The 20,512-nt window shown below is 48.6% G+C and overlaps 6 protein-coding genes across 6 annotated transcripts; all 6 read right to left on the bottom strand.

The window, feature by feature from the left end:
- Positions 1–588: 588 nt before the first annotated feature.
- BC939DRAFT_437153 (repressor of RNA polymerase III transcription Maf1) lies at positions 589–2,581 on the bottom strand. Its single transcript, XM_051553660.1, has 4 exons — positions 2,273–2,581; positions 1,843–2,038; positions 1,193–1,411; positions 589–990 (listed from the first exon to the last, which is right to left on the bottom strand). The coding sequence occupies exons 1-4, from the start codon at positions 2,370–2,372 to the stop codon at positions 906–908; spliced, it is 600 nt and encodes a 199-aa protein (XP_051416954.1). The 5' UTR covers positions 2,373–2,581; the 3' UTR covers positions 589–905.
- A 241-nt stretch (positions 2,582–2,822) lies between these two features.
- On the bottom strand, positions 2,823–7,074 carry BC939DRAFT_186757 (acyltransferase ChoActase/COT/CPT). The gene is made up of 5 exons (XM_051550492.1): positions 6,975–7,074; positions 5,837–5,888; positions 4,950–5,732; positions 3,950–4,165; positions 2,823–3,842 (listed from the first exon to the last, which is right to left on the bottom strand). The coding sequence occupies exons 1-5, from the start codon at positions 7,034–7,036 to the stop codon at positions 2,979–2,981; spliced, it is 1,977 nt and encodes a 658-aa protein (XP_051416953.1). The 5' UTR covers positions 7,037–7,074; the 3' UTR covers positions 2,823–2,978.
- A 593-nt stretch (positions 7,075–7,667) lies between these two features.
- On the bottom strand, positions 7,668–10,624 carry BC939DRAFT_437139 (uncharacterized protein). The gene is made up of 6 exons (XM_051553659.1): positions 10,074–10,624; positions 9,890–9,897; positions 9,231–9,304; positions 9,040–9,077; positions 8,559–8,836; positions 7,668–8,469 (listed from the first exon to the last, which is right to left on the bottom strand). Exons 1-6 carry the CDS (start codon positions 10,270–10,272, stop codon positions 7,705–7,707), a joined length of 1,362 nt encoding a protein of 453 aa, XP_051416952.1. The 5' UTR covers positions 10,273–10,624; the 3' UTR covers positions 7,668–7,704.
- A 2,042-nt stretch (positions 10,625–12,666) lies between these two features.
- On the bottom strand, positions 12,667–13,992 carry BC939DRAFT_437133 (uncharacterized protein). The gene is made up of 2 exons (XM_051553658.1): positions 13,704–13,992; positions 12,667–13,285 (listed from the first exon to the last, which is right to left on the bottom strand). The coding sequence occupies exons 1-2, from the start codon at positions 13,940–13,942 to the stop codon at positions 12,796–12,798; spliced, it is 729 nt and encodes a 242-aa protein (XP_051416951.1). The 5' UTR covers positions 13,943–13,992; the 3' UTR covers positions 12,667–12,795.
- Positions 13,993–15,307: 1,315 nt separating this feature from the next.
- BC939DRAFT_437130 (uncharacterized protein) lies at positions 15,308–16,633 on the bottom strand. Its single transcript, XM_051553657.1, has 2 exons — positions 16,345–16,633; positions 15,308–15,926 (listed from the first exon to the last, which is right to left on the bottom strand). The coding sequence occupies exons 1-2, from the start codon at positions 16,581–16,583 to the stop codon at positions 15,437–15,439; spliced, it is 729 nt and encodes a 242-aa protein (XP_051416950.1). The 5' UTR covers positions 16,584–16,633; the 3' UTR covers positions 15,308–15,436.
- Positions 16,634–18,325: 1,692 nt separating this feature from the next.
- Positions 18,326–19,605, bottom strand: BC939DRAFT_517489 (uncharacterized protein; the record flags this gene model as incomplete). Its single annotated transcript, XM_051561172.1, has 2 exons — positions 18,326–18,815; positions 19,253–19,605. Coding segments are annotated over 2 exons (843 nt in total), but the record flags the coding sequence as incomplete, so codon positions are not given.
- Between the last annotated feature and the right edge of the window lie 907 nt (positions 19,606–20,512).

Genomic DNA, 20,512 nt, shown 5'->3' with positions numbered 1-20,512 from the left:
CCCAATATAACAAAATTGGCGACAGAGTGCTCGAAAAGAAAGAAAGAGAGAGAGAGAATATATAGGACTAGGATTTATTATCAAAAGGGCATAGGGAATCGAACGGAACGGAAGATCAGGGATAGAGAGAGAGTGAAAGAGTGAGAGAGGCAAGGCAAGGCAAGGCAAGGCAAGTAAGTAAGGCAGACGGACCAAAAGCAGACAAACGGATGGACAGCGAAAAAGAAGAAACGTCAGGAGCAAAGACGGGGCAGAGAAAAACAAAGACTCCCATGGCAAGAGGACAAGCGCCAAGAAGGGAGTAGGAGAAACAAAGAGACGCGGGCACCATGGAACCATGGTAGCTGGAAATCCTTTTTTTCTCTTTTGTCAGCGACTCGGGAAGAGACTGACAAACAGACCGGGTCTCGCTACGGGGCATTGAGGAGATCAAACATCATATACCAGAGTGCAATATTTCGAGCAGGACTTATCCACGATCAAGACATGAAAACATGGTGCGTGAGGTGGAGGGAAGCCTCCAGATCAAACGCTGGAACTGTCCCAAGACGCAATTCCCCATGTTCACAGCATGTCCATCTCTCCGGCGACATAGTCATCATATCGCAATCTAGAAGTTGTAGTCGAAAATAACAGTCGGTCAGAGGAACAGAGTCTTTTTGTTGTCGTTCATTCGAGCATACAGCTGTGCAAGAAAGTAACGCACCCTCTCCTGCGATATCCGAATCCCATGTCATCATCGCTCATGTCCGAAAAGTCATCGTCCTCGCCCTCTTCTGATGGTGCGCCATAGCTATGGATCGGAAAAAAAGAAAACGTAGTTGCTATTGAGCACACAATCTCGTCCCTCTTCATTTCAATCAAACGACCAAGCAAATTATGTCTTCCCCCTGCCATAAGGAAAATCATGCACTGTACCTGACACCTCTCATTGTGAAATAAATAATGCGCTTGAGTTTCCGGTTAAAGAAAAAGTAGTTGAATGACCATCTAATGCACAGCATTTCGTACGAAAATAGATTCGTTAGCTGCATTCGCCTTCTTCCTGACCTTCTATTCCGTGTTCACCCTCCTTGCATTGGAACAGCGAGACACCTATACAATGCGCCCAATCTCACCAAAAAAAAAAAAAAAAAAAGGAAAATATAACCTCCTTGACCCAAAACACACAAACCCAATTATGGGCACTTACAAGGTCCCGCCACCCTCCTCGTCGTTCGGGTCCGAATCGCTCTCTGGATTGTAGCTGTACACATCCGAGTCCTCGAAATCGATCAGGTTATCGATCGAGTCCCAAATTCGGAGCTCCTTGACCGCACGGTCGTTCCCATGGTTCAACAGCGTCGCATTCACAGAATTGACCACCATCGACACCGATGGCTCTTTCCGGAACTGCTCAGGTTTGGCATCTCTATTATACCCAAGCGGGCAAATCAAACAAAAGTAAAGCAGTAACAACAACAACTTCAGTTAATGAAGAACGAAACATCCATCTCTGGTTTCCTTGACATATTAATGCTGACAGGAAAACGGATCATTATTGACACATCCATCTTTTACGCCTGGCCCATCTAGAGAGAAGGTTATTTTTTCAGGTCCCGATCCGTTTTGTCTACACTCAAATACCCCAAAAATGATATCATTCGTCTTCGCCCGTTCGTCCCCGCACTTTTACATAGTCACATGGTTGGTCCGTTCAGCGAGCTACCTGACCTGACCCAAACGCTACGTCGTGTCAATGGCTGAAGAGTCAGTTGAACTCCCCAAGACCAAAAAAATAAGGAGGAGGAAGAGGAGGAGGAGAAAGACGAGTGACCGAGTATGAACTCCCCCCTTACTTACGAAAAGTCATAGTCAGGGAACGAAGCATTCAGGGTGCCGATCAAGTAGAACAACGTTCTTCTGGAGGCCGGTTGGTCCAGTGGGCCAAAGGGTGAAATGATGCTCCGGAAACTGGCCTCGTCCGGCGGACTGTTCGAAGGGTCGTATTTGATCTCGATTTGCTTGTACAGCTTCTTGTCTGCCCCTGCTGCTTTGCCTAGAAGTAGTAGTAGTGGTAACGCCAATTGGACAACCCGTAAAGTGTAGATGAAGGCAACAACAGAGAAGGTGAGATGGGGAATCTGCGCGCGTTATATGTATGGAGATGATACAATTGCATAGTCTTCCTCGTGAAGACACATGAGAGAAGAAGAGCCAGTCGCTTGCTTCTCCCCCATCTCTGGTGTCAATAGGATACAACGGCTCAAAAGTAGGGGTTGCTGTTGCTTACAGGAGTATGGCTCGACTCTGCCGTATACTTTGCACTCGGGTGTCTCAAAGACAAGCGCGCTGTTGATGGCGTCTATTCCAGCGTACTCGAGGAACTTCATTGTACTTGGTGTATTGATGTTTCGGGAGGGGGGGTATCTGTGTAGCGGTTGCGGTGTCAGGAATGGACCGAAAGCACAAAGTGTGAGTATCCAGAGAAAAGTGTTGGTGGACCGGAGAAGAAGAAGAAGAGTTGTGGTTGGGGAAGATGGGGAAGATGATGAGGAGAATGGAATAGGCAGCCAATCTTAAAAGCGTGCTCCCAGTTGGCCGATGGGCTGTGTGACCCCCACTTCTGCTTTTGCGCTTAGCCTAGCCGAGTCAAACACCTTGCCCACTCGGTGTCGCCAGATCACCCCACGCGCATTAGCGGCCTGGATCTACAGGAGTTCCTCTTCCCCGTTCTTTTTCTCCCCGTTTGGCCTGGCTTGCTTAGACGCGTTGTAAAACATATGCATACATACCACACAGATAGTCCATCTCCAGATGACCCAAACAAGACACCTCGAATGTCGCCAGGTTGGTAAGCGATATATATATATATTTTTTTTGTATATATACATGTCATTTATTGCCATTGAAATAAGTAATGTGGTGTTGTGTGTCTAAAGAAGAAAAACCCCCTCCCCCCATAATATCGCCCATCCTTAGTCAGCGCCGTTGATCGTTTACAGCTTCGACTTGGGAGCCTCAAGTAGGGTCTGCTCAAAGAGCTGTCTCATCTCCGTGGCAGCCTCCTTCAGGTAGTGGTGCAGACGCTCAGGGCGCATCTCCTTCATCGACGCAACATTGAAGCTCAAGTTGTTCTCGTTGACCATGTATGCGACTCCGTAACCATCGGGGACGACCTCACCCCAACCGTATCCATCAAAGTGCTCGCCAGAAAGCTGAGACGTTGACAGGTTCCAGTGGCTCGAGCGGCTGAACACCTCCTGTGTGAACATCGCGGGCTTGCTCTCGTGCGACTTGAGCGACAGACGGAGACCCAACAGGTGGCGATCGACTCCCTTGCCCTCGACAGCGCTGGCCATGTAGCCCACATGCGACTCAAGTGCCTTCTTGAACAAAGCAGTCTTGTCAGTAGCAGAGATATGGGGATCTTCCATGGACTTGACCCAAGCAACCGACTCGGTGCTGACAGTACGGCAGGTTTCAGTGCGACCGTGCTGGAACTTGCGGACCTGCGCAGATTCGTACGTGGGGTTAGACACGCCATGCATCTTGTAGTAAGCGAGCTGGATGATCATCTGGACATAGGCATCTGGGGAGCACTTGAACTTCTTGATCAAGCCCTTGCCGTATCCCTCATAGTTCTGGACATGGAGGCCGTGCTTGCCGATCAGCTCCTCAAAGTTCTTCTCTGAGGTCTCGATCGCCTTATGGACGGCAGTGTTGAAAGCAAAGTTCAGCTTCTTGGGGGCTTCCAAGCTGGACGAGACAGTGGCAGGACCGTGGTCAATCTTGTTCTGGGCCAGAGTAGTGCAGACATAGTCGTTCAGGCGGCAAGTGGGAGTTCCGTCCATGGTCGAGTGCTACATAGATTCAAACATTCCAGGGATAAAAAAGGTTAATAATCTAGTGTTATCAATTCATCGCTAGCCAGATAGACAAGGGCCAGCGCTGGCTCGCAGATCCATACCTCGCCCATGAAACCGGCCTTGCCGTTCTCAAAGACAATGAACTGGAGGGCCTTGTCAAAAAAGCGGTTGCGGCCATCTCCGTGCCAGCAGGCGCGAGAGACCTCATCGCGAGTGACGGGGCTGGAGTCATCCAAGCAGAGCAAGAAGACCGAAGATTCGATCTTGCGGAGGAGCTCCTCGTTCTGGGAGCCGGCGTTGATGAGGGTCTTGCGGGCCTATTTGCCGATCAGGGTAGGCACGAAAAATGTTTTTTATGGTTAGAGATGTTGTACGTGTGGTTGTGGTGGTGTGCATGTGTGCGGGTCGGAGGATGTACGCTTGGCTGAGGCTGAACGTAGAAGCGAACGTCTGTGCCCAACTGACGTCCTTGTGCCCATGTGAAGAGAAGATAAGCAGGCCGTTTGAAGAGCCGAGAGGGGGAGGGACGGATACGGCAGAATGAATTATGAAGCAGAGTCTCGCCCATACAGCGCACTCGCCGACGGGATGGCTTTCTCTTCCCCAGAAAAAATAAATAAACTTCAATTCTGTCCAAATAAAGTAATCGCTCGGTTTGCCCTGAATTGGGTTGAGGCGAGTCGAATTGAGAGCTGGCCACTCTACTGTCAAGCTGGCCAGATGACGGCGATAGCAAGACATTAAAAAAAAAAAAGCGATGATCTGCTTTGTTGTGGTTGTTGTTGTTGTTGCGTCCATTATCCAAATCCATGTGAGAGTGAATGCCTCCCTCGGTCGGTTTGCGCTGTGTCTTCACAACAAAGTAACATAGTCATAACGGGCTGAAAAAGAAGAGGACAAAAACCGAGAGCCCTTCATCATTGATCCGCTTAGCGGATTTCGCTCGACAACAACCATTGATCCCTCATGTCTCGCTTTTTCATCCCTGTCATCCAACGGTCGAGTGTCGGGCCGACCGATCATTCCTTGGCGCACACTGCGCCTTTGTTATTGCAGCACCATCCTAATGTTCAGCAGATCAACTGAATCACAGATGCTTACCTCGGTCCAGATATCACGGTTGTCAGAGGTCAAGACACCAATGGCAGGGTCCTTGCGGTCACCGGCCAGCTTGACAATGGCATCCAACTGGGCCTCGATATCGGCGGTGCTCAACACCTTGCCATCCTTGATCAGATCAAAGGTGAAGAACTGGTTGTGGCGGACAACGGCCACATGGTTATTCTGGGCAGGGTCAAAGGCCAGCTCAAAGTCGCTGGGCTTGGCGGGGTATCTGCAGGCGTTGAACATGTACTTGTAGGTCGAGGAGTCCAGGGGGCTCTTCTTGACCATCTCGGGTGCCAGGGATTCGTCAACAACCTGTCTGCGGAAATCCATGGCGGCCTGGATGATGGCGGCAGCGCGCTGAGTGGGCTTCTTGCGAAGACGATCATCCTTGTAGGCATAGAAATACGAGACATAGATGACGACGGGATCGCGGTATCCGAAGTAGGCGAGATCGTTCCACCAGTCCTCGAGCCAGTTGACGGTCTTGGGGTCGTTGGCCTTGGCGAGCAAACGCTTCTGGAGCTCCTCACCGACACCGCCGGGCTTCTGGAACTCGGCAACAGCAGCGCTGGTCTCCGCGAACTCCTTATCGTTCAACAGGGGACGGACGGACTTGAGGTAGCGGGCGCAAGTCTCGGCCAAGGTGGGGACGGGGAGCTTGGGAAGGGCGGTATCGTAACGGTAGAGGGGACCCTTGGTCATGTCGGGCTGGCCCAGACCGGGGATGGTCGCGGGAGCAGCGCTGGTGTAGTTTCTGTAGAGCATGCTGGAGACGATCTGTTTTGGAATGTGGATTGGAAGATGAAGTTAGGGATATGGACTCGATCGGCCATCGGGGTGAGGACGAGGCGGTATCAAAGAGAATTAGACGAGCTGTTTACCTTTGGCTGTTGAGGCTTGATGATGTTCTTGAACGAGTTGAGGAGGAGGGGTCTTGAGACAGAGGACAGGGCGCGAAGAGACATGAAGGAGGAACCGCGAGGGATTTAGTTTTTTGGGAAGGATAGATAGATTTACAAGAAAAGGTGAGAAAACAACCACGGAAAAGGGCGAGGAGAGTGGGGAGGAGTGGGGAAGAAAGAAAGAGAGAAAGAGAGAGCGGTTTGGAATGAGGAGATGGGGAATGGAGCGAGGCAGAGAGGCCTTTTATACCTGCAGCAGGGCGGTGTGCGGTGCGACCGCATCATTTAAACCCACGTTCTTCTTCTTTTGCACACACACACACACACACACATACATCCATACATATCACACATATCACACATCACATATCACATATCACATATTGCATGCCACATATCCTATTCAGTCCTATTCAGTCCTATTCAGTCCAGTCCAATGGAAGTCGTGCCCTGGACAAATCCGTGAGTATCCGGAGGCAGCCACATCACGTGCCTGGTCTTCCCCTCTTCCCTCCCTCCTCTGCCAAAAACCTTACCCACGGCCAATTTGTGGGGGCGGACTGATTCGCGGGCAAATCCCTATCTGCCGTCGCTTTGGGTTGGTCCTCGTTCTCCACAAACCTACTTTGTCCAACCCGTGCTCAGCTCGTTCTCCATCTCGGACTCTGAGGTATCTCTCGCGGATATCTCTCGCACGCACGCACGCACGCATGCACTTTCTATCTCGAAGGAGAGGAACTTTTCGGAACTGACTTGTAGGTGTGAACAAAGTACGCAGTCTGGCTCCCCTTTTTCTCTCTTTCTCTCTCTCACACGCACACACAAACCCCATACATACACAGAGCTACCGCAATCTACCTTTCGTCCCCGTATACACTTATGCAGCCACAGCAGCGCCCCCTACCGCGTTCCGCAATTTCCCATTGCAAGGAGCGCCCTGCCTCCAAAGTACTCTTCCATCCCACATCCACCCACCTCTCTCCACCATCAAATCAATTATTGGCTGTGAACCAAAAAAAAATGCGCGTTGTGTACGGGTGCGGACAAAAACAATCCAACGTTTTTCGTTAACCATTGGCCGCATTCATGCGACCCAATTGATCAGACTGGGAGGTACCTCCGTCTTGCAAGGAGTGCTCGGCGAAAATTGGCCATTCGCCTCAACTCCATCCCGATCATGCCAGCAGCGTGCGACCTTGCTGGCTCTTTTTGTCTTTGTCTTTTTTTTTTTTTTTTTTTTTTGTTCAGATTCGATCAATTTTCGTCAGAGGAAAAGCCGTAGAGTCAAGTGTGGAGATCAAGAGAAGGAAAAGGAACACGCACGAATAGTAGAGCGGAGCAAAAGTTGTAAGAAGAGAAAGATGAAGAAGAAGGAATTATCGATACGTTTATTATGGGTGATGTTATACAGGATTATACATGGTGGAGCGAAAAAAGGACTGCAGCAAAATAACAAGGTATGTGAAGTTCAAGAAAAAGACATCAAAGCGGATCGTCTAGATCAAAGGCAAGTGAACTGAAACGAAGGAAGAAAATAATAATAACAAACGGCAAGGATGAAGAAAGCGAGGAAGCAAGGGATTTGGGCAAAGTAGAAAGCGCCCTTATATAAGGAATGAGCGATGGAGCAACAATTTTTTGTTGGGACTAGAACCTCCCTCCTTGAGCCTGAGCCTTGGGCAAATTCAATCCTGAGTAAATGGTTCAAGATAGGAGTGTCTGTCGATTTTTCTGCTTGGTATAGTTGCGCTCCACCTGGGGAGTTTTTTTTTTTTTTCCATGGGGTTGTTAGCCTTTCCGATCCAAGGTGAAAAAAAAAAAAAAAAAAAAAAGATTCTATGGGTCCTCTACGCGTGCAAGTAGTCGTCCTGGCGCGCAACACCGTCCTCGTCATTGTCATCCTCATCGGACGAATCAAAGCTAAAGACAACATTCCTCAATGGACTACTCGTCTTTGGGGACGTCCTGGGCGAAGTCCGGGATGAGCTCCTGGGTGAGCCCTTGGACGATGCCTTTGGGGACAGGTTCTTGGGTGAGTAATCCCTGTTGTCATAAGCTGGCGGGCTGATGTTGCTGTTGCTGTTGCTGTTGTTGCTGACGTTGCTCCCATGGCTGTTGCCGCTCCGCTTGTCCAAACTATCTCCATGGCCAGACTTTTTGAACTTGACAGCTGAAGATGTATTGGTTGAGCCGGACGAAATTCTTCCGCTTTCTCCCTGACCCATGGCCCGACTCTGTCCTTGCTCAGCCTCATCCAAGTCCTCCATCGCCAACCCCACATATCCACTTCTTCCTGGACGGGTAGCGGAAATATCGCGTTGTGAACTGGTGTTGTCTGAATTGGAAAAGAAAAATGAGCCGATGCTCTGGGCCGGATTTCCGACAGGGCCGGACTCGTCCGCATAGATCGCACCTGTGAGCACGGCCTCGTCATAGGCAACCTTCCATGCCAGGTAGAGCAGTCGCAAGAGTGTTGTCAGGAACGGGCCATTGTAGAGCACAATATCAACCACGATCTCTAGTGGAATCAGAACGCGCTTGTTCTCACGATGCAGATCGCACAGCCCCAGGAGCAAGTAGCGCACGGGGAGATAAAGGATGCAGAGATACCACTGAAGAAGGATTACAAAAAATACGGTATTAGTACCTCCGACATGTCCCCGTCCAATGAGATGCAGAGCCATGATGCTATTATCCATACCTTGAACGCCCACAGATCTCGTGGAAATTTGCCAAACAGGACCACGCCGCTCTGAGCTGGTCTCGTCACGACATGGAAAAGAAATATCATGCCGATGGCATACCAAAGCTGGCTGGTCATCCATCGAATGCCGTTTGAGGACCAGTCGTAGAACGGCAGGGGTTCTTCCCATCCCCGCAGCATATACAGGATATTCGAACACATCGTGAGGAATGATGCCGTGACACAAACGAGACCCATAATCCTGTAGTTTGCGGCTACTGGAGGAGGCAGCAATGCTATTCGATTGGGTACGGCGTATGAAAAAATTTCACGACTGGTTAGTCCTGTCACTTTAGTGAAGAGACCCCCCCCCCATGTGCGGCTCTGTTGTCTTCGCCGTTCCTGTCTGTTGAGTGTCGATTCTAGTTGCACATATTTGTCCGCATCATGGCCCGTTCACCACATTTTCTGTTGCTGTGCAGTTGATGAGATGCCATACCTTTCGCAATGGCCTCGTTTGTGATATGCATACGCGAACTAGAAATAGTTTCGAAACAAAGTAATAAAGGATTGTTAAAGGAGGCTCTCATAATTACCATACAATCACTACAGCCACATCAGAGGGCTGTGGTTTTTATCAACAAGAGTCGCTCAAAAAGAGAAAAAGAAAAAAAGGAAAAAAAAAAGTACCTCTTCTGACGGCAGTATGCCAACAGCCCAAGCATCACGACAATGTCAAAGATAGGCCCAAGGATGGACGAGATCTGTGTTCAGCAAAAACGAAGCGAACGTTAGCTTTCCGAGATGTCAATGGCGATGTATCCATAAAAGAGCACTCTCTTCTTCTATCTAGATTTCGTTGTCTAGAACTGCAGTTGACACATGCAAATGTCTGTTGTGTTCCTGTCGCCTCTAATTTCTTTTGCAATACGGATTCACAAGCGCCAAAAGCCGAGAGATATCAACACTGCCTCCCGATGAAAAAGCTGGAGAGAAAAGGAGAGGAGTGCTGTAGAACTAGGGGAGGCATCTAGGTCCATATCGCCCAATAGCCGTCTCCTGTCGGCAAGGAGACGATGAATCCTTCCTTTTTCATTTTTTTCCCGCTATCCTTAGTCTGCTAAACGTTGTTTTCGTGCATCGGTAATAGCAATGCAGTAGCATCCCTTTCTCCCGCCCTGCAGCTGACTGTTGGTCCTGTTTGTTACAAATATACAGCCATAGACGCAAAACAAATTTGAATCCTGCTGCCCTGACCATAATGGCAACGAGATTGTTCCAACATCAGAGTGATTCTGCTGTGGAAGTAATGAGATCCCCTCCCCTCCATGGGCCAGATATCAACTTACAATACACCCTAGAAAATAAAAGAAAAATAGGGAGGAAAGGACCATTAGAGATACGAGCCATATGAAACATAGGCAATTGGGCCAATAGCAATGGTGACCAATGCTGCAGTGACCATCGGATAGACCACGAAAGAGTGTCTGAGCAATTGATTCTTGGAGCAAAAAAAAAAAAGGGAGGACCTACACAAGACGTATCCAAGGATCTCCCAGCGTCCCATTCGCATCCGCAGCAACACCTGGTTCTCCATAATAAGGACTCCGACACCCAGTAGTGCGCTGACTAGACTCGCATAACTTCGCCAGTCGTCAAAGAATGGCTCGAGGAAGGTGATGACTGCATGGATGTTTTTATTCCAGTCGTCGTATGGTGAGTCCATCTCCATGGCTGTTGTGATATAGGGATAGGGGTGCTGGTCGAATTAAAGGATTGAGAGTGTGAGCGAGAGGGAAGGGAGAGCGGTCCGATATGACAGGTGGCGAGCAATTTAGTAAAATCGGGTAAAAGAAGATGCGAGAGTATTCGGCACTAGAGTCCTATGAGGGCGTGAGAGTAGGGGGGTATAGAGGAAGGATATTTCAGCGCCGAAGGAGTGGGGTTTGGTGAATGGGTAGTTGGATGGGAGAGAGTGAAGATGAGATTCAAAGAGTGCAGAGGACGGGATGAACACTTTGAAGGTGTAAGCAGCTGAAGTGTCGGCGGTGCTTACTTGAGTTGAATTGATTGGTACACACACGCTGTAGAACGGTAAGAGGCACAAAGAAAGTCCGTTGCACCAATTTATCTTTGATGACACCTTTTCCAATACTTTTTGAGCAGCAGTATTTTTTCTTTCTCTCATAATTTCCTCGTGTCCATTACAATGGGTTGCGGCCCAAGCCAGATCTTGACACACACACACACACGTCAATGGCAGCAGCCAGACCGGTTACCGACACCGACATCGACGTTCAACGAGGCCACGCAAAGTTGGAGAATAGGCGTTTCAGGAACAAGGTCATCGGTTTGTGACACGAAGCAAAACAAACAGCACATGCATGCATTTTTGTCTCGGTCAGGTTCCTGCACAGGTTTTTGTTACCGTAATGAGCACTCTTGAACGCGCGCATAGAAGAGCACTCAGGTAATGCATAGATTGCCGCCACCGCCGATAAAAATCTGCAGCTGACAAACACCTGACACAGGTTGGGGGCAAACAGCCTCGCCGAATCCCTTGATCTGCCCTGTTCTTCTTGCTTTCCTTCTGCACGCCCTGCCCAGTGCTTCACTATGGCCATCGCTCCCGCTTTTCTCCCTGCACCTATTCTACTCCCGGTCGAAGGTGCCATTAAATAGCACTGGATCAACGATAACGTCCTACGAACACATACATAATTGATGGAAGAGCATCTCATAGTAGCTGTGACAAGTGTTTCGTGTTGTTGTGTACTATGCCAGTATTCTCTTTGCTAAAAAAAAAGTCGGGAGCACTGATTTAAGCTGAAGTGAATACTATCCTAGTAATCCGCCTAGAATTTTTTGCAGAGATGAGGAGGAGAAGGATGAGTCTAGGATAGGATGTGGATTAAATAGGTATAGATTGGCGACAGAAATATGGAACTGAAATAGCTAGTGAAAAATTAATTATATTGCGCCCTGACGAGAAGGCTGCAATATCGTTCTCTGACTTTAATGCAGATCATTGCGGTCTCCGTAGAGGACACCGATGGCTCTGTAGTCAGTACAGGACTAACACGCTTCTGGGACGTACAATTTGCGGCGTAGAGCCCGATTCTAAAGGATCACTGGATGCTCGACCCAACATTAAGTCGGATGATGATACATGGAGATGTATGCGAGGGAGCTGACTGGAGCAGATCGAGTTTGACGGCCAAAGAGACTATTTCAAAGAACACGCGAACGACCAGAAGGCCGACATGACACAGAAGCCGCAAGCATCCTGAAACCCAGAGTTAGGGTAAAGCGATGACGATCACATTAGTGCAGATCACTGTGGTCTACGGTAGCCGTTCAGGAACAAGGTATTTCTGCATGTATCACATACATACTAGGTATGAGGTTCGTTCTTGGACCTCTTTTCGCTCCACTCGCTTTTCTTCTTTTTTTGTAAATATTGCTTCAAGCAGATGTTCCATCGATATCAGCTCTATGGACCACTTGGTTAACTCAAGAACAAACATCATCGCGCCTGCTCAGCTTTATCATCGCGCCTGCTCAGCTTTATCATCGCGCCTGCTCAGCTTTATCATCAGAGACTCCAGACGACTCGCAAGTTCTTATGGATGTACGAAGAACGACCATTGGAAGACCCATCATAACAACCGATATATCCAGGTCTGGGGAGGAAGAAGGGACTTTCACGACCACTGCAGCCGATGAGTTCAAAGGCATCCACAGAGACTGGGACAATCAATGACTGTACTGTTCGTTTTTGTAGATCTTCATGATTAAATCCTTTATTTATCGGCTGCGCCTGTTTGTCTAGATGGACAGTTATTAAACTGATGAGGTATGGATCTTTGAGCCTTGCAAAGGTCAAGTGAAAGGGTACGGATGCATAAAAAAGGACACGATCCAGATATCATTCAAAGGCATAAGAGAGAGAAAGAGAGGAAGAGAGAGGAAGAGAGAGGGAAAGAGAGCGAAAGAGAGAGGAACACACCTTCGACTGCAATTGATACTTGCCTTATCGGTCGTATCCTTATGGGGCCCGTGCGTAGTACAGGCACGCGTGGCAAAACAATGGGAACAATACAAAGAGAGAAAGAAAATTCAGATGCACCATGACACCTTTAAACATTGATGTTTATTTCGAAAAATAGGACAACTTGAAGCGGTTTAGTCGAAAGGAGAAAAATGGGGGAGGGGAGAGGAGGTTAGTCAAGAATGACAGAGTGTCAAGCTTCTATTACAACGGATTAGCGGGGCAGATCTCCTTGATCTTGAGCTCCTCCTGAACCAGGATAGCGGCGAAGGCCTTGACGCACAAGCCAACAGCAGCCTCGATCTTGACGAAGATCTCAGCAAAGACATCGACCTCACCGGTGACCGTGATCGTGGCGAGGAGCAAGTTGATCGACGCCTTAACTTGGAGATCGATGGCAGCCTTGATCTTAGCAGCGAGCTCGGCCTTGATCTCGAGAACGATCGCAGCCGCGGCATCGATGGTCAACTTGGAAACCTCAGAGACGATCTCCCTGGCATTGCGCTTAATGCAGGCGGCATCCTTGGTGGGGCATTGCTTAATGATGATGGCAGCAAGCTTGGCCCTCAATTCGGCGGTGAATTTGAGCTGGATTGCAAGCTCAACCTCAGCCTCGACAGCAGCCTTGACCGAGGCCACGATAGCAGCAAACAGCTTGGCCTTGACATCGACATCAACAAGGCCGAAAAGGACTCTAAAAAAAGACCGAAGAAAAAGAAATATCAGGAACGGAATGTGTTCATCGTGGTACAAGTGCAGGCTAGATATAGGGCCAGGAAAAAGATTTCCTTGTCTTTACGACCCGGATGTGGTGTGCATGCCCATCTGCCAATCACAGGCTATGAAAGCGTGGGAAAGTAAAGAACGCGACACCCAAATCTCTTTTAAGGAATAGAGTCTCGACCCTTCGGCTGCTAGGCGATGCAGCTACAGATACACAGTGCGCTGCACAGTGGTCGATCATCCCAAGGTGACTGGCACATAGCGTTCATATGAGGCTCAGTCGACCCCTTGAGTCAACTCAGGAACACAACTCCATGGAGATAGTATGAAATAAAATAAAGTGTAAAAAGTGGGACTTGAAGAGGCACAGAATCAATTGAGGTCCTTACTTGACATCAACTTCGAGCTTGGCTTCGACAACAGCGGCAATATAGGCTTCGGCGTAGACACCAGCAAAGGCCTTGACAACAATGGCCTCGCAATCCTTTACCAAGAGGTCGAGGGTGGCTTCATAGGCGTCACAGGTCGGAGGGGGACGCCTCCAAAGAGTGTTCTCGGCCGAGGCGAAGGCGCTGCAGAACATGACGGACATGGCCATGAAGAAGGCGAAGAAGGTAGTGGTCCTCATGATGATGACTTTTGGTGGGGGAGAGAGGAATGTGTGAAGGAGTAAGGGAGTTGCTGTAAATTGGCTTTTACGAGTATGTCGGCCAAATGTTCTGGCGAGATGGAAGGGGGCAACTGAAGAGCTGTTGGTGAGCTGTAAAGAGAAGGAAGGTGGTTGACGTTGAAGATGAGGAATAAAAAAAATACCGAGAGGGAAGGGAGGGCTTTTATAGCAGCCGGGTTTACTCTGGTGGCACTATTTGCACACTGAAGAGAACTGTATCTACTATAGAAGCCCCTGGTAAAGGCATGCTTCTCAGCGTATGCATGCCGGTGAGCTCTGTGCAGTCTTGCTCCGCTCCATAACATAACTGATGTGTATCTCACTTTAACTGCAGTGAAACAGGCATCATGGCCATTGAGTTCGTGCATGGTGATAAAGGGGGAAGGGATCCGGGCTTGATGGTTGCCTGTCTGTTGCGACCCCAGCCAATGTGCTTAACCCAGACAGGGGTGTGTCAGGGGTCAATTTCCTTTGTCTAGGTCCAGGTTAGGGTTAAGAATGTCCAACACGACGCCCTTATTGTCGTGAATGTCTATTTTATCCTGCCTGCACAAAAGGAAGCAACACATGCCACGGTGAAACCTCATCTAGCAACTTGACAGAACAAGGCATTTTTGCATGGACCACATCCTTGCTTGGTATGAGGTCTGTTCTCGGAGCTATTTTCGCTCCACTCGCTTTTCTTCTTTTTTTGTTAACATTGCTTCAAACAGATGTTCCATCGACATCAGCTCTATGAACCACTTGGTTAACTCAGGAACAAACATCTTCGCGCCTGCTCAGCTTTATCATCAGAGACCTCAGACGACTCGCAAGTTATTATGGATTTACGAAAAACAACCATTGGAAGATCCGTCATATCAACCGAATTATCTAGACTTGGAGGGGGGGGAGTTTTCACAACCACTGCGGCCGATGAGCTCAAAGACATCCACAGGGACTGGAATAATCAATGACTATTTGTTTTCGTAGACCTTCATGATTAAATTCTTTATTTATCGGTTGCGCCTGTTTGTCTAGGTGTGGACGGGTATTAAACTGATAAGGTATGGGGCTTTGGACCTTGCAAAGTACGAGTGGAAGGGTACTGGTAAAAAAAAAGGACATGATCTAGATATCACTCAAAGGCATAGGAAAGAGAAAGAGAGATAAAGAGAAAGAGAGAGGAAGAGAGAGGGAAAGAGAGCGAAAGAGAGAGGAACACACCTTCGACTGCAATTGATACTTGCCTTATCGGTCGTATCCTTATGGGGCCCGTGCGTAGTACAGGCACGCGTGGCAAAACAATGGGAACAATACAAAGAGAGAAAGAAAATTCAGATGCACCATGACACCTTTAAACATTGATGTTTATTTCGAAAAATAGGACAACTTGAAGCGGTTTAGTCGAAAGGAGAAAAATGGGGGAGGGGAGAGGAGGTTAGTCAAGAATGACAGAGTGTCAAGATTCTATTACAACGAATTAGCGGGGCAGATCTCCTTGATCTTGAGCTCCTCCTGAACCAGGATAGCGGCGAAGGCCTTGACGCACAAGCCAACAGCAGCCTCGATCTTGACGAAGATCTCAGCAAAGACATCGACCTCACCGGTGACCGTGATCGTGGCGAGGAGCAAGTTGATCGACGCCTTAACTTGGAGATCGATGGCAGCCTTGATCTTAGCAGCGAGCTCGGCCTTGATCTCGAGAACGATCGCAGCCGCGGCATCGATGGTCAACTTGGAAACCTCAGAGACGATCTCCCTGGCATTGCGCTTAATGCAGGCGGCATCCTTGGTGGGGCATTGCTTAATGATGATGGCAGCAAGCTTGGCCCTCAATTCGGCGGTGAATTTGAGCTGGATTGCAAGCTCAACCTCAGCCTCGACAGCAGCCTTGACCGAGGCCACGATAGCAGCAAACAGCTTGGCCTTGACATCGACATCAACAAGGCCGAAAAGGACTCTAAAAAAAGACCGAAGAAAAAGAAATATCAGGAACGGAATGTGTTCATCGTGGTACAAGTGCAGGCTAGATATAGGGCCAGGAAAAAGATTTCCTTGTCTTTACGACCCGGATGTGGTGTGCATGCCCATCTGCCAATCACAGGCTATGAAAGCGTGGGAAAGTAAAGAACGCGACACCCAAATCTCTTTTAAGGAATAGAGTCTCGACCCTTCGGCTGCTAGGCGATGCAGCTACAGATACACAGTGCGCTGCACAGTGGTCGATCATCCCAAGGTGACTGGCACATAGCGTTCATATGAGGCTCAGTCGACCCCTTGAGTCAACTCAGGAACACAACTCCATGGAGATAGTATGAAATAAAATAAAGTGTAAAAAGTGGGACTTGAAGAGGCACAGAATCAATTGAGGTCCTTACTTGACATCAACTTCGAGCTTGGCTTCGACAACAGCGGCAATATAGGCTTCGGCGTAGACACCAGCAAAGGCCTTGACAACAATGGCCTCGCAATCCTTTACCAAGAGGTCGAGGGTGGCTTCATAGGCGTCACAGGTCGGAGGGGGACGCCTCCAAAGAGTGTTCTCGGCCGAGGCGAAGGCGCTGCAGAACATGACGGACATGGCCATGAAGAAGGCGAAGAAGGTAGTGGTCCTCATGATGATGACTTTTGGTGGGGGAGAGAGGAATGTGTGAAGGAGTAAGGGAGTTGCTGTAAATTGGCTTTTACGAGTATGTCGGCCAAATGTTCTGGCGAGATGGAAGGGGGCAACTGAAGAGCTGTTGGTGAGCTGTAAAGAGAAGGAAGGTGGTTGACGTTGAAGATGAGGAATAAAAAAAATACCGAGAGGGAAGGGAGGGCTTTTATAGCAGCCGGGTTTACTCTGGTGGCACTATTTGCACACTGAAGAGAACTGTATCTACTATAGAAGCCCCTGGTAAAGGCATGCTTCTCAGCGTATGCATGCCGGTGAGCTCTGTGCAGTCTTGCTCCGCTCCATAACATAACTGATGTGTATCTCACTTTAACTGCAGTGAAACAGGCATCATGGCCATTGAGTTCGTGCATGGTGATAAAGGGGGAAGGGATCCGGGCTTGATGGTTGCCTGTCTGTTGCGACCCCAGCCAATGTGCTTAACCCAGACAGGGGTGTGTCAGGGGTCAATTTCCTTTGTCTAGGTCCAGGTTAGGGTTAAGAATGTCCAACACGACGCCCTTATTGTCGTGAATGTCTATTTTATTCTGCCTGCACAAAAGGAAGCAATACATGCCACGGTGAAACCTCATCTAGCAACTTGACAGAACAAGGCATTTTTGCATGGACCACATCCTTGCTTGGTATGAGGTCTGTTCTCGGATCTAATTTCGCTCCACTCGCTTTTCTTTCTTCTTTTTTTGTTAACATTGCTTCAAGCAGATGTTCCATCGATATCAGCTTTATGAACCACTTGGTTAACTCAGGAACAAACCTCATTGCGCCTGCTCGGCTTTACCATCAGAGACCCCAGACGACTCGCAAGTTATTATGGATGTACGAAAAACAACCATTGGAAGATCCGTCATATCAACCGAATTATCCAGACTTGGGGGGAGGGAGAAGGACTTTCACGGCCACTGCAGCCGATGAGTTCAAAGGCATCCACAGAGACTGGGACAATCAATGACTATACTGTTCGTTTTTGTAGATCTTCATGATTAAATCCTTTATTTATCGGCTGCGCCTGTTTGTCTAGATGGACAGTTATTAAACTGATGAGGTATGGATCTTTGAACCTTGCAAAGTACGAGTGGAAGGGTACTGGTGAAAAAAAAGACACGATCTAGATATCACTAAAGGCATATATGAGAGAGAGAGAGGGAGAAGAACACGTCCTCGCATTCCCCGATAGAACTCTTTACGAATCAAAACACTAGTATCTGCAATTGGTACCTAGCGTTGCACCTTCCCCCCTCCTCTCTCTTTCTCTCTCATTGTCTCTCGTTTACATGGCCACTGACGGTATCCTTCGAAGCGCACGCATATCGATTTTTACGAAGACTCGATAAGCTGCTTCGTCGCTCTTCACTCAAAAAATACTAACCAGGGATCAGGAGCCATGCCCGAATTCCCACAGATAACCAACTCGATTTTTCATTTTAAAGAATGGTACCTCTTTACGGTGTTATAGCTCAGGAACAGCGCTTCTCAGAGACTGTTGCCATATCGGTCGTATCTTTGTGGGATCCGTGTGTAGTGCAGGTACGCGTGGCAAAACAATGAGGACAATACAAAGAGAGACAAAAAGATTCAGATGCACCATGACACCTTTAAACACTGACAACTTGAAGCGGTTTAATCGAAAGGAAAAAAAAGGGAGGGGGGAGGAAGTTAGTCGGAAATGACAGAGTGTCAAGTTTCTACTACAACGGTTTAGCGGGGCAGATGGTCTTGATCGTGGAGATCTCCTGAGCCAGGATAGCAGCGCAGGCCTTGGCGCACAAGCCAACGGCAGCCTTGATCTCGACGATGAGAGCAGCGCAGACCTTGACATAACCGGTGATGCTGACACTGACGAGGGGCAATCTGGCCAAGAACAAGTTAACCGCAAGCTTGATGGCAGCCTCAATCTCGACAGCGAGCTTGGCCTGGATCTCGAGAACGACCTTTGCCGCGGCTTCGACAGTCAACTTGGCGGCCTCAGAGACGATCTTCCTGGCATTGCGCTTAATGCAGGCGGCATCCTTCTTGGGGCATTGCTTGACAATGAAGGTAGTAATGCTGGACTTAAATTCGGATGTGAACTTGGCCTTGATCGCAGCAGCGACAACAGCCTTAACAGCAAGCACGGCCTTGGCCTGAATAGCAGCATTCACTCCGGCTTTGACATCGACTCCAACAATGCCAAGGACTCTACAAAAAGACCGAAGAAAAAGAAATGTCAGGAACGGAATGTGCTCATCGTGGCATAAGCACTAAGCTAGATAGATATAGGGCCACAGTCCAGCAAAAAGGAGAAAAAGGTTTCCAGTCGCACAGCTTAGGGCCATCCCATAACCTTGTCTTTACGACCCGGATGTGGTGTGCATGCCCATCTGCCAATCACAGGCTAGGAAAACATGGGAATGTAAAGAGCCTCGACCCTTCGGCTGCTAGATGACGTGGCTGCAGATACACAGTACACTGCACAGTGATAGATCATCCCAAGATGACTGGCACATAGCGTTCATATGAGGCTCAGTCGACCCCTTGAGTCAACTCAGGAACACAACTCCATGGAGATAGTATGAAATAAAATAAAGTATAAAAAGTGGGACTTGAAGAGGCACAGAATCAATTAAGGTCCTTACTTGACATCAACTTCGAGATAGGCCTTGATAGCAGCAACAATCTTGGCATCGATGCAGGCTTCGGCAAAGGCCTCGGTAATAACGGTGAGCTGCTTCTCGAATAAGAAGTCAACGGTGGAAACTATGGGGTCACAGGTCGGAGGGGGACGCCTCCAAAGAGTGTTCTCGGCCGAGGCGAAGGCGCTGCAGAACATGACGGACATGGCCATGAAGAAGGCGAAGAAGGTAGTGGTCCTCATGATGATGACTTTTGGCGGGGGAGAGAGGAATGTGTGAAGGAGTAAGGGAGTTGTTGTAAATTGGCTTTTACGAGTATGTCGGCCAAATGTTCTGGCGAGATGGAAGGGGGGCAACTGAAGAGCTGTTGGTGAGCGGTAAAGAGGAGGAAGGTGGTTGATGATGAAGATGAGGAATAAAAAAAAATACCGAGGGCTTTTATAGTAGCCGGATCCACTCTGGTGGCACTATTTGCACACTGAAGAGAACTGTATCTACTATAGAAACCCCTGGCAAAGGCATGCTTCTCAGCGTATGCATGCCGGTGGGCTCTGTGCAGTCTTGTTCCGCTCCACATTAACTGCAGTGAAACAAACATCATGGCCGTTGAGGTCGTGCATGGCGATAAAGGGGGAAGGGATCCGGGCTTGATGGCTTCCTGTCTGTCGCGACCCCAGCCAATGTGCTTAACCCAGACAGAGGTGTGTCAGGAGTCAATTTCCCCTATCTAGGTCTAGGTTAGGGTTAGGAATGTTCAACACGACACCCTTATTATCGTGAATGTCTATTTTATCCTGCCTGAACAAAAGGAAGCAATACATGCCACGGTGGAACCTCATCTAGCAACCTGACAGAACAAGGCATTTTTGCATGGACCACATCCTTGCTTGGTATGAGGTCTGTTCTCGGATCTAATTTCGCTCCACTCGCTTTTCTTCTTTTTTTGTTAACATTGCTTCAAGCAGATGTTCCATCGATATCAGCTCTATGGACCACTTGGTTAACTCAGGAACAAACCTCATTGCGCCTGCTCGGTTTTATCATCGTAGGCCCCAGACGACTCGCAAGTTATTATGGATGTACGAAAGGGACTTTCACGGCCACTGCAGCCGATGAGTTCAAAGGCATCCACAGAGACTGGGACAATCAATAACTGTACTGTTCGTTTTTGTAGACCTTCGTGATTAAATCCTTTATTTATCGGTCGCGTCTGTTTGTCTCTAGGTGTGGACGGCTATTAAACTGATGAGGTATGGATCTTTG

Source organism: Gamsiella multidivaricata (assembly GCF_025024155.1).
Source record: "Gamsiella multidivaricata strain RSA 2152 chromosome Unknown BC939scaffold_4, whole genome shotgun sequence".
Taxonomy (NCBI): Eukaryota; Fungi; Mortierellomycota; class Mortierellomycetes; order Mortierellales; family Mortierellaceae; genus Gamsiella; species Gamsiella multidivaricata.
The sequence above is the reverse complement of the archived record's forward strand: the minus strand, read 5'-3'. Positions and strand labels throughout refer to the sequence as shown.

Excerpts from the sequence above, each read along its gene's own strand:
- BC939DRAFT_437153 (XM_051553660.1), bottom strand. The coding sequence starts at position 2,372 with ATGAAGTTCCTCGAGTACGCTGGAATAGACGCCATCAACAGCGCGCTT. Across the intron at positions 2,039-2,272 it reads CAGAGTCGAGCCATACTCCT|GCAAAGCAGCAGGGGCAGAC; the intron begins GTAAGCAACAGC and ends TACTACTTCTAG. Across the intron at positions 991-1,192 it reads GAGGAGGGTGGCGGGACCTT|ATGGTCATTCAACTACTTTT; the intron begins GTAAGTGCCCAT and ends GCTGTGCATTAG.
- BC939DRAFT_186757 (XM_051550492.1), bottom strand. The coding sequence starts at position 7,036 with ATGATCGGGATGGAGTTGAGGCGAATGGCCAATTTTCGCCGAGCACTC. Across the intron at positions 5,733-5,836 it reads TCAAGCCTCAACAGCCAAAG|ATCGTCTCCAGCATGCTCTA; the intron begins GTAAACAGCTCG and ends ATTCCAAAACAG. Across the intron at positions 4,166-4,949 it reads ACCGTGATATCTGGACCGAG|GCCCGCAAGACCCTCATCAA; the intron begins GTAAGCATCTGT and ends ATCGGCAAATAG.
- BC939DRAFT_437139 (XM_051553659.1), bottom strand. The coding sequence starts at position 10,272 with ATGGAGATGGACTCACCATACGACGACTGGAATAAAAACATCCATGCA. Across the intron at positions 9,078-9,230 it reads GCATACTGCCGTCAGAAGAG|TTCGCGTATGCATATCACAA; the intron begins GTACTTTTTTTT and ends AACTATTTCTAG. Across the intron at positions 8,837-9,039 it reads AAACGAGGCCATTGCGAAAG|CATTGCTGCCTCCTCCAGTA; the intron begins GTATGGCATCTC and ends CCAATCGAATAG.
- BC939DRAFT_437133 (XM_051553658.1), bottom strand. The coding sequence starts at position 13,942 with ATGAGGACCACTACCTTCTTCGCCTTCTTCATGGCCATGTCCGTCATG. Across the intron at positions 13,286-13,703 it reads AAGCTCGAAGTTGATGTCAA|AGTCCTTTTCGGCCTTGTTG; the intron begins GTAAGGACCTCA and ends GTCTTTTTTTAG.
- BC939DRAFT_437130 (XM_051553657.1), bottom strand. The coding sequence starts at position 16,583 with ATGAGGACCACTACCTTCTTCGCCTTCTTCATGGCCATGTCCGTCATG. Across the intron at positions 15,927-16,344 it reads AAGCTCGAAGTTGATGTCAA|AGTCCTTTTCGGCCTTGTTG; the intron begins GTAAGGACCTCA and ends GTCTTTTTTTAG.